Source organism: Oryza sativa, chromosome 2, assembly GCF_034140825.1.
Source record: "Oryza sativa Japonica Group chromosome 2, ASM3414082v1".
In the NCBI taxonomy this organism is placed as follows: Eukaryota; Viridiplantae; Streptophyta; class Magnoliopsida; order Poales; family Poaceae; genus Oryza; species Oryza sativa.
The window spans coordinates 713774-727114 of NC_089036.1; the positions used below are offsets into that span (position 1 = coordinate 713774).

A 13341-nucleotide genomic window follows, 5' to 3' on the forward strand; every position below is an offset into this window, starting at 1 on the left:
GATTCGTTGTCATAGGATAAGTCAAATATCCCATTCTAGCTAGATAGCAATATTTTAGAGCGGAGAAAGTAAGAAATTAATTTGTGTGGATGTGACATATCCTATGACTATGAATCTAGATATGTCACGTCCACCTAAAATCTCTTATATTTTGAGACGGAGAGAGTACAATATTATTGATTACTCCCTCCGTTGCAAATTATAGAGGGTACTCTTTTTAAGAAAAATTAAACTCTAACCTTATATATGTTAAGTATTATGTATGATATATCGCTAAATTCATTTTTTTAAGTATTTTTATGTGGTGCTAATTTTATATTTATTAGAAATATAACATGAAATAAATTAATGGTCAGAGTATGTTATTTAAAATCATGTAAAAAAATATAGAACTTATAGTTTGTGACGGATGAGTACATGAAATTTTCAATTTTTTTCCATGTACGAGAATAGTCGTTGGAGATGTTATAGTAATTAATTAAGATTAGTTGTTATTGATTAGTAACTATTAGGAGATAACTACACGTTGGGTACTTGATCCGGAGTGGGAAAATTGGGCCCCCACGTCATGCTGATGTCATCATGCAAAAACTACTTTAAATTATTTTTTCTCTTAAATTATTTATCCAAATCATGATTCGATTGTAACATTAAATTCGTTGCAATTAAATCTTTGAAACAAGACCACATATAGATATATTCTGACGAAATTTTTTTTTTGCTTATTATTGAATTATTTTTAAATGTTGCACGTTGTTCTACCAAGTATATCGGAATTGTTTCACTAAGTGGATCGAAAATGTTTCAATCGTTTAAATCGGACGCTGTTTCACCTTATATAAAAACAATGTTTCAGCAAATAGCGAAAGAATATTTCAGTTCACTACAACATTTGATCCATATGTAGTGAAACATTATAAGTACACTAGGTGAAACATTTTTGGTGAAACAAAAAAATGAAACGAATTCCTTTAATAGAGGGTTTCCAAAATATATGGGTGATTTGTTGCAACGGAGTATGTGTGTGGAGACACGTGGCAGGTGGGCAGGGAGACGTGGTGGGGCCAGGGGGCACGTGCGTCTCGTGAGGGGAGCACCCGATTTTACTCCCCCGCCGGTCGCCAGACCATAAAGAATTTCGTACTCTCTCTGTTTCATATTGTAAAACTGTCTAGTATTGCTCATATTTATTTAGAAGTTATGCCTAAATTTTTATTAACATCTATATAAATATAGGTAATGCTAAAAAGTCTTACATTGTGAAACAGAGAAAGTAATTATTAGGTACTCCAGTTCCGTATAAGACTTACCTGGCCTTCTTGAAAGGCAGCATTATAAGTAACTGTAGCCGCAGAAATTTCGTACTTGACCGAACGAAAGCCGTAGAATTTAATCCCAAGTATAATAACAAATCCGAGCGCTGGCGCCTATAAAAGGTGGCTCGCTCATTATACCATCCACGGTCAGTCTCGCCCATCTTAATTAGCTTGTTGCATAGGCCGGCCTGCTTCAATCAAGGTAGAAACAAGTGTAACTCTCTCTCTCCCCCCCCCCCCCCCTTCTCTCTCCTCTCTCTCTCACATTTTATACCTGACACACATTCTAGTTCGGTAATACTACTACGGGAAGTGTATGCTAACCATCAAGCCATGTACGTAGGCTGTTAATATTTTGATTTTAGGCAGGAACGTTTTTATTGACAGGACTGAAAATATATACAGAATCAGATCGGAGAATGATGCATGATTCTATCAAATTTAAAATAATGCATAGTCTCTTTGATTATTGAAATACTCTCGCCATTCCAAAATGTATAACGCTGTTGACTTTTCACATAACATTTGACAATTCGCATTATTCAAAAAAATTATATAAATATCATTTATTTTATTATGACTTGTTTTATCATCAAAGAAATTATAATCTTAACTTATACTTTTAGATGTTTATATTAAATTCTTTAAATAAAACGAAGGGTCAAATATTATGAGAAAAGTCAACCGCGTCATATATATATATATATATATATATATATATAGGGATGGAACTGCAGTATGTTCTTATAAATGGAAATCTATATATATTATTGATTTTTAAAACTCTATGTAAAGTTAATAAATTTTAGTAATAAATTCCATCATTTAAAAGGGCACATTCATGAATAATTGAATTATGACATTCATTTGTATATAACGTGGATAATAAAGTAATTAATCATAGATATTAACATACTCATCTGAAATGTTAATAAAGAAGTCCTTAAGAAAATACCTGAAGGTACCAAGATTTTACACTAAAAATTTTGGTACCTCAAGGTATATAACAAATACTTGAAGGTACCAAATTTTATAAAATGTGATACTTCCGGTACTTTTTCAATAATGGCCCGTTAATATAGGTGTTGTCAGATCATAATCCATTGAGAATCCATGCCTTTGTACTTGACCCTACATTATTAAGAACACACAATTCTATGACATTTTGGTCAGCACGATCCATGTCATGCTAGCTCCCTGTAACAATAAGATCCTAACATACGTCTTGGAATATCCTATCAACCTTTCTTGCATAGGCTAGCAGTACATTTCTTTCAACTACTTAACCATCACTTGTTTCCATTTAGAAATAGATAATAACCTATAGGCAAACATGAATTTAGCTCCATTGTATTTTCTTGACTCTTTCTAACAAAGAAATATAGATCATCAAGATAATGCAAGTATTATATGCTTTAACGCATTTTTGCTGATTTTGGATTCATCGATGATATTCCAGATAGATATCTAACTTTTCCAGGTATTTAATTAAAAGGTAAATCATTATAACCCAAGAATAAAAATTGTAAATTTTCATTTGCAACCAACTTGGCATATTTTTTTAGTATATATTGTTCCAGACATCAAACATAAGAATTCATGCTTCTAATTTATTCTTATGACTTATTTATTTTTAAATGTTTTAATTATGGGTTATACTTTTCATAGTTCAAAGAAATAGTAAATTGAAAATTTATCCTACATATAAACACTTATTATGACATTCTAATGTTAGAAATTAAAATTTATTTTGTATGTACATAGAACTGCTATAAAATCGGTTTGGCCAGAATCGGTTTTTACCTGCGGCTGGTCGGATCACCTGTAAGTATACGTGTAAATTAATGGGGATTTTTATAGACGGCCAATCGGACCACGTGCCAAAATATATTATCGTGGTGATCATAGGCAGGCGTCCTAACAGGTCAGCGTGCGAAAATCGTTATGACATGCAGCTGACTTAAGTGCGCTGCATGCAATAATGATTTTTCCTATGATGGTCGCTTGTGATAACATTTTTCAAGGCGGGCTGGTTAGGATGGCCACCTGTGATAATCGCATAGACAATCAAAATCACGTCGCACTGCTCTCTTGACAAGCACATTCACACTAACTTGCAGTGACAATCACATTCACACCCACATTGCATCGACAATTACGTACATTCCCAATCACAGAACCATGACATATACATTCATAATCACAATCACATTACATGCATTGAAAATGACACTGCCTTGTCCAAATATACTACCATTCAAAGATAATATATGTAGAGAGAGAGTTCGACGGATATTTTAGACATATTCAACCACTGCTGGAGAAAGGGTTTTTAACCCCGATTCGTAACCCTATATAGTCCCCGTTATACAACCGGGCTATAAATCCAGGACTAAAGATAACTATCTTTAATCTCGAGTGAAATAATTGGGACTAAAAAATTCATCTTTAGTCTCGGTTGGTAACACCAACCGATTGGTAGGTTTTTTAGTTTTTTTCATTGTTTTTAATTCCTTGCATATTAATTTCACTCCATTCCCAAATCATGCACAACAAATTAATCATCCATAATTCACATGCCCATCCACAAAATCATCCACAATCTACAAGTCATTCACAAAATCATCCACAAAATCTAAAATAAACTACAACAAAGTTTACAAATCATTCCAAACATCTAAAAAGATCACAAAATCATGACGGCCGCCGCCGCCAGCCACGCGCCGCTTCCAGGCCGTCGCCACCCCGCCGCGCGCCGCCTCTCGGCCGCCGCCACTAGGCTTCCCCTCCCGCCGGATCTGGCGGAGGGGAGGCCGCCCGGCCGTGCGCCGCCGCCTATCCCACCATTGTTTCCTCCGCGGCGGCTTCCGTCGGGTCGCCTCCGGCCGCCACCTGCCGTCGCCGTCGTCGGAGGAGGGGAGAAGGGGAGGAGATGGGAAGGGGAGGAAGGGGAGGAGATGGCCGGGAGGTGGAGGAGAGAAAATGAGAGGGGAGGAGGAGGAGAGGATGAGAAGGGAGGAGGAGAGAATCGGATAAGGACGAGTAAGCACTACTGGAGATAATGGCACGCGGGGCTCGGGGCTAGATTTTCGCGATTTTTTTTAGTTTCGATCCCGGTTGGTATAAACAACCGTTCCAGTTGGTAATTTCAACCGGGGCTAAAGATAATGAGGGTTTGACATGTTTTTGAACCGGGACTAAAAATGGTTACCAACCGAAACTAAATATCAAAGAAGTACATGTAGGCTTTTAAACCGGGACTAAATATATTTTTAGTACCGGTTCTTATTCAAACCGGGACTAATGTGATTTTTATGTGACTCAGTAAAGATCATTTTTCTAGTAGTGACACATCACCCAATTTGTGTGCATACCGCATGTACGTGGTACATATAGTTAGTATAATTATTGTCTACGATGTCTACTTCAACATTAAGTAGTGCATGATTAAGCGCACTTTGTTTCAATTCGCTCCAAATGTTTGATCCATTACAGCTCCACATATATTGTGAAATCATTTATGCTCCGAATAAAATATATGTTGGCCTGAAACCTACGTACGTCGAACATCTATCTGGCCCAACTGGATGGGGAAAGGGTCAGCGAATTGGTACGTACCCTTGTACGTGTTGACGCCATTTGAAGCCTTCCATTTGACGCCAGAAACCCTTTGTGTTGATCACACCGCAGGAGCTAGCAGAAATATAATGCCACAACACAATGTTATACACGTACGAGTGGGAAACACTACCTTATGTTGTTTCTTTCTAGTGAACGTGAATCCTATAGCTACCATGCATGAAACATTAATTTCTGCTAGGTTTGGTCATGATATGATCAGTCCATTCTGAATGCAAAGGGATCGGATCGATCATTCTCGTGGCTTATACTTGGAATCTCTTTTCTTTTTCTTTGCTGGAATGACTGACTCCATTAATTCATCCAAACTGTACAGCTAGCTTAATTTACCTATTGACACTTGTGTTAGCTAGGCTTGACCGGCGCGCGCGGTGGCGATGGATCTGACCATCACTAGTCTCGTGGCGGCATGTCTGAGCATGGCAGTTTTGTTTGTGGCCACCAAAATGATCCAACAAAGACCAAGAACCCTGTGCCTGTACGAAAAGGAGAATAAGGAAGAAGAACTACTTCTTCCACCAGTGATGAGCGTAGTTTCAGTACTGACTGCATATCTGCCTACACTTATAGCCAAGGGTCTACCGGCTGTGATCCATGACCTACACTCGAGACTGGTGACCCTTCTGGTGACGGCTCATTTCTTCCAAGCCTCAGAATCGGAGATCCGGCAGTCCAATATCTACAAAGTTACTGTTCCCGTTTTCGGCCGTGGGGTTCTGTACGACGTGGACTTGGCTACCAGGAGCAGGCAGATAAGCTTCTGTACCGACTCGATCAAGCCAATCAACTTGAGAGGCCACGTTGATTCTATGGTTCATGAGGTGGAGGTGAGCAATATGCAAACACTATATGTTATCCTCCAGCTGGTTGGTCTTTTAGTTTCTTCCATGCATGCATGTTAACTTATTACTCCCTCCGTTTCTAAATATTTGGCACCGTTAACTTTTTACCACATGTTTGACCGTTCGTCTTATTCAAAAAATTTTGTGGAATATGTAAAACTATACGTATATATATAAGTATATTTAACAATGAATCAAATGATAGGAAAAGAATTAATAATTACTTAAATTTTTTAAATAAGACGAATGGTCAAATATATTTAAAAAGGTTAACGGCATCAAATATTTAGAAAGGGATTGAATATTTCCACTCAATTGGTGTACATGTTATTCATATATAGAGATCATATATCAAAATGTTTGCCAGTGTGACGGATCCGGCTTCCAGAAGAACTACTTCATGTATCTATATATATAGGCGCTAGCTAGATGCAGTTGCGAAGCCATGTTGAAACTAGAGGGTGCACATGAACCCCCCTAAATTCATAATTTCTCACTTGAAAACACTAAAATGTATAGTATTGCATTAAAATTTTATAAATTTTCAATGGTAGTGCACACCCCCTTGTTTTGATGCTATCTTCGCCCTTGGCTATATGTGATAAGCAAGCAAGCTAGCAGGCATGCCTGGTGTAGTGATGTCCAACAGGAGATGATGATGAACATTAATTATATTATTGATTGAACAACATTCTTTGTTAGCAGGTTAATTTGCTAGCGTGAACTTTTACCATTTGATGATCTCACTGAATAATTCAGGGCAGGAGATCTGCCTCTTTGATTATGTGGTATCATGCATACTTTTGACTTTTGGTTTGATTTTTCCTATATATTTATATGCGATTTTGCAATTTGCTGGTTAGTAATATATATATATATATATATATATATATATATATATATATATATATATATATATATATATATATATATATATATATATATATATATATATATATATATATATATATATATATATATATATATATATATATATATATATATATATATATATATATATATATATATATATATATATATATATAGAGAGAGAGAGAGAGAGAGAGAGAGAGAGAGTTTTCATATGTTTTATTTTGCGTTATGACTTAGTATAGATGCCAGAGCTAGTCCCATGCGTATTATATATGTCTCAATTTTGATCCTAGCTAGATTGATTGGCCACTGCAATTTGTAGGGCTACTTTGCACAGTGGGGGGAAGATGGCGTAGTGGACATAAAGTATGAGATGGGGAACCTGATCCTGCTGATTGCAAACCGATGCTTGCTTGGAAAACAGTTCGGGGAGAGTAAGTTGGAACAAGTATCCACACTCCTCCATGAGCTCTTCGACAACGGTTTCCACTTGATCAGCCTCTTCTTCCCATATCTCCCTACCCCACAGCACCGTCGGCGCGACAAAGCCCGTGCTATGCTCGGGGAGATGATCCACGAGGCAGTGAGATCACGCAGGAATTCAGGCGTAGCTGAGGATGATGTGCTACAGAAATTCCTAGACTCCAAATACATCAACGGCCGCTGCATGACCGAGAATGAGATCGCCGGGCTACTCATTTGCATGATGTTTGCTGCGCAGCACACGAGCTCCAGCACCAGCACATGGACAGGAGCTTGCCTGCTCAGCCATGGCCACCGAAGCTACTTGGCAGCCGCCATCCAAGAGCAGAAAAGAATCATCCAGCAACATGGGGATCGCATAAACTGGGGCATCTTGCTACAGATGACCACACTGACTCACTGCATCAAAGAGGCCCTACGGTTGCACCCTCCAGCAAACCTGCTGATACGCCACGCAAGCAAGAGCTTCAGCGTACAAACAAGACAAGGCCACAGGTATCAAATCCCCAAGGGACATACATTGGCCACCTGTACGACTGTCGGCAACAGACTGCCCTACATCTATAAGGACCCTAATGTATATGACCCAAGTAGATTTGGTCCTGGTAGAGAGGAGGACAAAGTTGGTGGCAAGTTCTCCTACACACCGTTTAGTGCCGGGAGGCACGTTTGTTTGGGAGAGGATTTCGCTTACATGCAAATTAAGGTGATATGGAGCCATTTGCTCAGGAACTTTGACCTCGAATTGATCTCCCCTTTCCCAGAGGAAGAATGGGAGAAATTCATTCCAGGTCCTAAAGGTAAAGTGATGGTTACATATAAGAGACGACGATTGCTCTGATCGATCAGATGCCGTATTCTTCTTGTTTGGGCCCGGGACTTACTTGACTCATAATTAAATATGTTAAGTGTGTAATCTATTAGAGAGAATAAAGGGTAGAACTGTGTGTATGTGTGGAGTCAGTGTGTGTATATATATATATATATGTATGTAAAAGTTATATGCAAGTTATATGTGTGGACACTGTGGAGTCAGTATACATACATACATGCATGCATACATACGTACGTACGTGGGTGTGTGTGTATGTGTGTGGAGTTAGTATAATGTAAGTTACAATATAATTTATTGATAAATATATAGCAAAATCAAATAAAAGTGTGTGCACGTATGTTTACACTATAAGTATTTCTCTAGGTCGATAATATGTGTCGTTTTGGACAATGACACATTCTTTAGAAAACAACTTTAACCATTATAAAATATCAATAAATATTTGATTTTATTCCGGCCAGGCGGAGGTGGAGACGGCAGGGGGAAGGGATGGCGTAAACGGCGGACTGGCGGGAGACCGGCAGCAGGCGGTCGTGGATGCGGCGCTCACGCGGCGGCGCCCCGGGTTGGCGGCAGGGGAGGTGCTGGCGGCGAGAGCACCCGGGAAGCGATGGCGCAGAGGCAAAGGTAAGGGGCATGGTGATGGTGGCACAGGGGAGCGAGGACGGTGGCAGTGTGGCTTTCGGCGTGGACTCTCGACCGCAGGCGATGAAGCACGAGTAGGCGAGGCGGTGCACCGAGGGTAGCGGGTGTTGGCGAGTCGCGGACGTCAGCAAAAAGAGGGCAAGGCAGGGGTGATGTACTGATGTGTCGAGCGGAGAGACGGGCTGGACGGCGTCGGCGTGGGACCGCGGGAGGCCACAGCACGGCGCTGTGCCGGGTACGGGTACAGGGAGGCGGAGAAAGTCGTCGGCGGGGGCCCACATGGCCGGCGGGTTTTGCCGGCGAAAAAGGAGGCAGCGCGTCCGGGATTCGTCGCGGAGCGGCGCGTGCACGACTCGGGGCGGCGCACGGCGTTGTGCGAGCGGTGCGGGGTGGCTCGACATTTCGTCGAGCAGGTGGCGCGCACAAGTGGCTGCCTAGAGGAGAAGATGGCAGCTGGGCTGGTTGGGCCATCGGGGATTGGGGGAGGGAGATGGGCCGGCCTGGTTGCTGGGCTGACGGAGAGAGGGGAAAGGAGAAAATTTTCACCCCAAACGAATAGGATCACGTTGTATTTTCCTGGGAATTTGGGATTTGGAATTTGAAGGGGATTTGAATTGGATTGAAATTTGAATTTCGAAAATTGTAAATGGACTGTACTATAAATGGGACATTGGACTCTAATAATCCTAGGATTATATTTGTGAACTTTGGATGATGGAGTAGAAATCTCTAACGGTACAAACCAAAATTCAAATAAGTACCAAATTTTGAAAATAAATTTTGTATTTAAAATAGGTTTTAAATGGAGGCGAAAATCGGGATGTTACACTTTGTAACTGCACTGTAACTATGATATAACTTATATAAAACTTGTATTCAACTATGGTTTGGTTTGTTAGCACCAGGATCTTACGCGTGACATGTGTGAAATTTTCTTTATAATATTATTTCTCTTTATAAACAAATCTTGAGGCGATCCGATGATCACAAATATAAAAGGGGTAAAAAAAATACTCAATCTATTTACTTTTGATAGTCATATTTCATCTTGGTATAATTCTACTAGTTATTCCTCGTAAACAAGCGATTCATTAATATTTACATTTCTCGATGCCCATGTAGCCAATCTTATGTTGAAAAATAGAGAGTCACGCATTAAATCCGAGAAAGTCATTAAGAGAATAGATGGTTGGATTGAAATATAACTATCAAGTAAATTTTTCAGATTTAAAAATATGCCTATCAAAAATACATGAAAAGAGTACTTACAGAAATTTTATAGCAAATCCGCCAGCGTAATTACACTCTAGTCTATCTCTCTGTCCCTCGGGGCTTGATTTCGACTGTTGTGACGGGCATGTAGTTTCTGTGCACCATTTTGACAGGCCAATCATAAAATTGATGGGTTGATTTGTGTTCTACTACCTTCGTTCTAAAAAGTCATGGGTATTCGTGTTTAATGTTTGATCATCCGTCTTATTTAAATAATTTATAAATAAAAAATTAGTCATACATAAAGTATTATTTATATTTTATCATGTAATAATAATAAATAAATAAAATTTAAATAAGACTAACGGTCAAACGTTGGATATAAACAATGTAAAACGGTACTTATTTTAGGACGGAGTTAGCAGTAAGTTGTAGCTGTACGCCAGAAACAAACTAATTTTGCAGTGTTTTCATATTTCAAAACCTGCAATGTGATGATTGTAAGGAAAATTGACCCATTCAATAGACTTTCATATTGAAAACCGAAAAAGCTAGAGAGGGAGAGCAATCCATGGAAGGAACACATCATCATACGCAGTACTCGTGTTGGAGCTCCGGCGGCTGGAGAAGGACCATCGGCCGGCCGGCGAGTAACGGCGGCGGAGCTCGGGCTGCTGGAGGGGAGGTGCCATCCGCCGGCGTCGGCGAGGCGCCCGCGCGATCCGCGGAAATAGCATCGTCATGGCTTCGCGCGACATCATCATCGCAATTAGCGAGCGACATAGGCGGGGATTCCAAAAAATTCGGATCGATCGAACGACGCAATCCAATCCAAACAAGCCCCCTCGTCGCCGATCTCCGATCGGATCGCCGCTTGATTCGCCATGGATGATGGTGATGAGCCCGTCCCCTATGTCATGGATGAGGGTGTGCTACTACCCTTGCTGTTTCCGCCGCCGCTGCCGGCCGACGACGACGCCACCGGCGGCGTGAGCCCAAGCTGGGTGTACCTCGAAGACAGAGCTTACGTCTCCCCCGATGCAGTCTCCAACTCCACCACCGCCTTCTCCACCACCACCACCGGCGTAAACATCCATGTCTCCTTCTGCCTCGCCCGCCCGCCGCGCCTCTCCTACCTCTGCGTCCACTGCCCCCGCCCCGGCGACGGCGAGGGCGCCTACCGGTTCACTGTCGATCCCCAAGTCCTCGGCACGCACACCGATGTAGCCCTCCTCCGCGTCCCGCACCCCAACGATGGGCTCCACCGCGGCATCAAATCCTACGACTACTTCGTCTACACGGCCGGCGGCGCCACCTCGCTCCGGCTGCTGCCGAACCCGCGCGTCTCCCCCTTCCGCAACGAGGAGGTCGCCATCGTCCGCTGCTCCGGCGGCGCCCGCTACGTCATCGCCTGCCTCATGCCAACCATCAGGCGCCCCATGGAGTTCAAGGTTATGCGCTTCGACTCCGACGTCGGCCGCTGGAAATCCACGGCGGTGTCCATCAGCGAGCCGGTCGAGAGGGACAGGGTGCTCCCCATCCCTGACACGGCCAGCCAGGTGGTCTTCCACTGCACCACCAAGGTCATCACGCTCGGCGGCACCATCGGCTGGGTGGATCTCTGGAGAGGGATCCTGCTGTGTGACGACGTGATTGACCAACACCCGGTGCTCCGCGACCTGCCACTGCCCAAGCCAGCGAGAAGCAACCGCAAATCCTTCTGCAGAGGGCCGCCGCATCATTACCGGGACATCACCGTCGTCGTGCAGGACTCTGTTCCCACCTGCATCAAGTACGTCGAGATGGAGACCCGCCCCGGTGATCGGCCACCTCCTCGACAACGACAGCCGCCGCAACATTCTGATGACTCTGACTCTGATGAGGAAGAGGACGTTGCTTACTACTGGAAGGCTAACATATGGAGCATGCCGATACCAGTTGGTTCATGGGGGGATTGGCAGATGGAGTGCACGGTGGATGTCACCGACATCGCCGTCGTCGACAATGTCAGGTTCAGTGAGCTGCTGCCAAAGATTGGCAATGATCCAGAGGAGACATTGAGGAGGCTGGTCACAGGTTTCCCCACATTGGGTATGGATGGGGATGTCATTTCTTTCCTGTCCAAGATCAATCGCTTGGATGATCAGGGATGGGTTATCTCTGTTGATCTGAGGAGTAAGACGCTGCAAGGCGTGGCTGAGCTTGATGAGAGGAAGAATTTCCTCTTCGAGCGCTACTACAACACCAGTGAGATCTCCAAATATCTTATCAAGGCTACAGGTTTGCTTTATAACTGTTGCACCATAATACTCCGATAATCTAATGGATAGTTCATAACCTTCACTTTGACTACTGTTTACAAGTTGTCTGGTTAGAAACTTGATTCATATGAGTGTGTTTAATTTTCAGGGTGCACTCCTAGGATTTGTTTTTGAAGTGCCACTTAAACCCTCTCTCTGTATGTTGTGTGTTTGATGCAGGTGAGGCAGGAACTCTTGTAAAAACTGGGGTTAATAGAGTCTCAAGAAAGAAGAAGTAGGAATTAATTAATGAATCACGTAGGCTATCTGGGTTGAAGAAATGAAACGAGCTGCAGAGACTGGGCGATTAATGAGCTACTTTATCAGAGTTGTTCTGTTCAAGACATGCTACTTTCTGTAATGGATTTGGTTTTCGCCTATCTATCCTGAGTTAAACTGTATCTTCCCCTGATGATTGGCCGGAAATGGATACTCAGGAATTTTGTTCAGTTATTATACTATAATAAAATGTCAAGCTGGCGACCCCATCGTTAGAGTTCGTGTTTTACCTTTCGTTTTGTAATGAACTCTCTTGCTTTCCGGCTTTCTTCAAAAGCCAGATTTCGTTCGAAATCAGCAAAAAAATTTCTTCAAAAAATTTCGTTCGAAATATCAGAATTTGTCTGAAATTTCGGAATTTCGGTGCCCACCGAAATTTTCTTGCTTCTCCGAAGGGAAAACCCTGGCTGGAGGACCATCCGTCGGCCGGCGAGGAACGGCGGCGGAGCTCCGGCTGCTGTAGGGAGGGAGGCGCCCGCGGGCCGGCGTCGGCGAGGAGGCCCCGCGATCCGTGGAAATAGCATAATGGCTTCACGCGACGTCATGGCAATTACAATTAGCGAGCGAGATAGGCCGGAGTTCGGATCGAACGACGAAATTCAATCCAATCAAGCCCCCTCGTAGCTGATCTCCGATCGGATCGCCGCCTTATTCCGCCCTGATCGAACGACTGTTATTTGATGTATTTATATCGATTAAGTTGTTTATATAAGTCTGTATTGGAGTAATAGCCAATACAGTATCTATTATTGCTCTAAATACTGAATTATCGGCTATTTCTATAATATTGTATAGAAGCGATTGATAAAAACAAAAGAGATACTCCCTCCATTTCAGGTTATAAAATGTTTTGACTTTGATCAAAGTCAAACTGTTTCAAGTTTGACCAAATTTGTACTCAACCCAAGACAAATTTA

The 13341-nt window shown here is 42.2% G+C and overlaps 2 protein-coding genes across 3 annotated transcripts; both read left to right on the forward strand.

Moving 5' to 3' along the window:
- The first annotated feature begins 1454 nt into the window (after window positions 1-1454).
- On the forward strand, window positions 1455-8312 carry LOC4328054 (obtusifoliol 14-alpha demethylase). Of its 2 annotated transcripts, none has more exons than XM_026022786.2 (3): window positions 1455-1518; window positions 5309-5782; window positions 6993-8312. In XM_026022786.2, the coding sequence occupies exons 2-3, from the start codon at window positions 5333-5335 to the stop codon at window positions 7992-7994; spliced, it is 1452 nt and encodes a 483-aa protein (XP_025878571.2). In that variant the 5' UTR covers window positions 1455-1518; window positions 5309-5332; the 3' UTR covers window positions 7995-8312. The 2 variants fall into 2 exon arrangements, with proteins under 2 accessions (XP_025878571.2, XP_066163312.1); XM_066307215.1 differs by having other exon boundaries at window positions 1460-1518; window positions 5305-5782.
- A 2166-nt stretch (window positions 8313-10478) lies between these two features.
- Window positions 10479-12651, forward strand: LOC4328055 (uncharacterized). Its single transcript, XM_015768743.3, has 2 exons — window positions 10479-12125; window positions 12326-12651. Exons 1-2 carry the CDS (start codon window positions 10730-10732, stop codon window positions 12382-12384), a joined length of 1455 nt encoding a protein of 484 aa, XP_015624229.1. The 5' UTR covers window positions 10479-10729; the 3' UTR covers window positions 12385-12651.
- Window positions 12652-13341: the final 690 nt, after the last annotated feature.

Excerpts from the sequence above, each read along its gene's own strand:
- LOC4328055 (XM_015768743.3), top strand. The coding sequence starts at position 10,730 with ATGGATGATGGTGATGAGCCCGTCCCCTATGTCATGGATGAGGGTGTG. Across the intron at positions 12,126-12,325 it reads ATATCTTATCAAGGCTACAG|GTGAGGCAGGAACTCTTGTA; the intron begins GTTTGCTTTATA and ends TGTTTGATGCAG.
- LOC4328054 (XM_026022786.2), top strand. The coding sequence starts at position 5,333 with ATGGATCTGACCATCACTAGTCTCGTGGCGGCATGTCTGAGCATGGCA. Across the intron at positions 5,783-6,992 it reads CTATGGTTCATGAGGTGGAG|GGCTACTTTGCACAGTGGGG; the intron begins GTGAGCAATATG and ends TGCAATTTGTAG.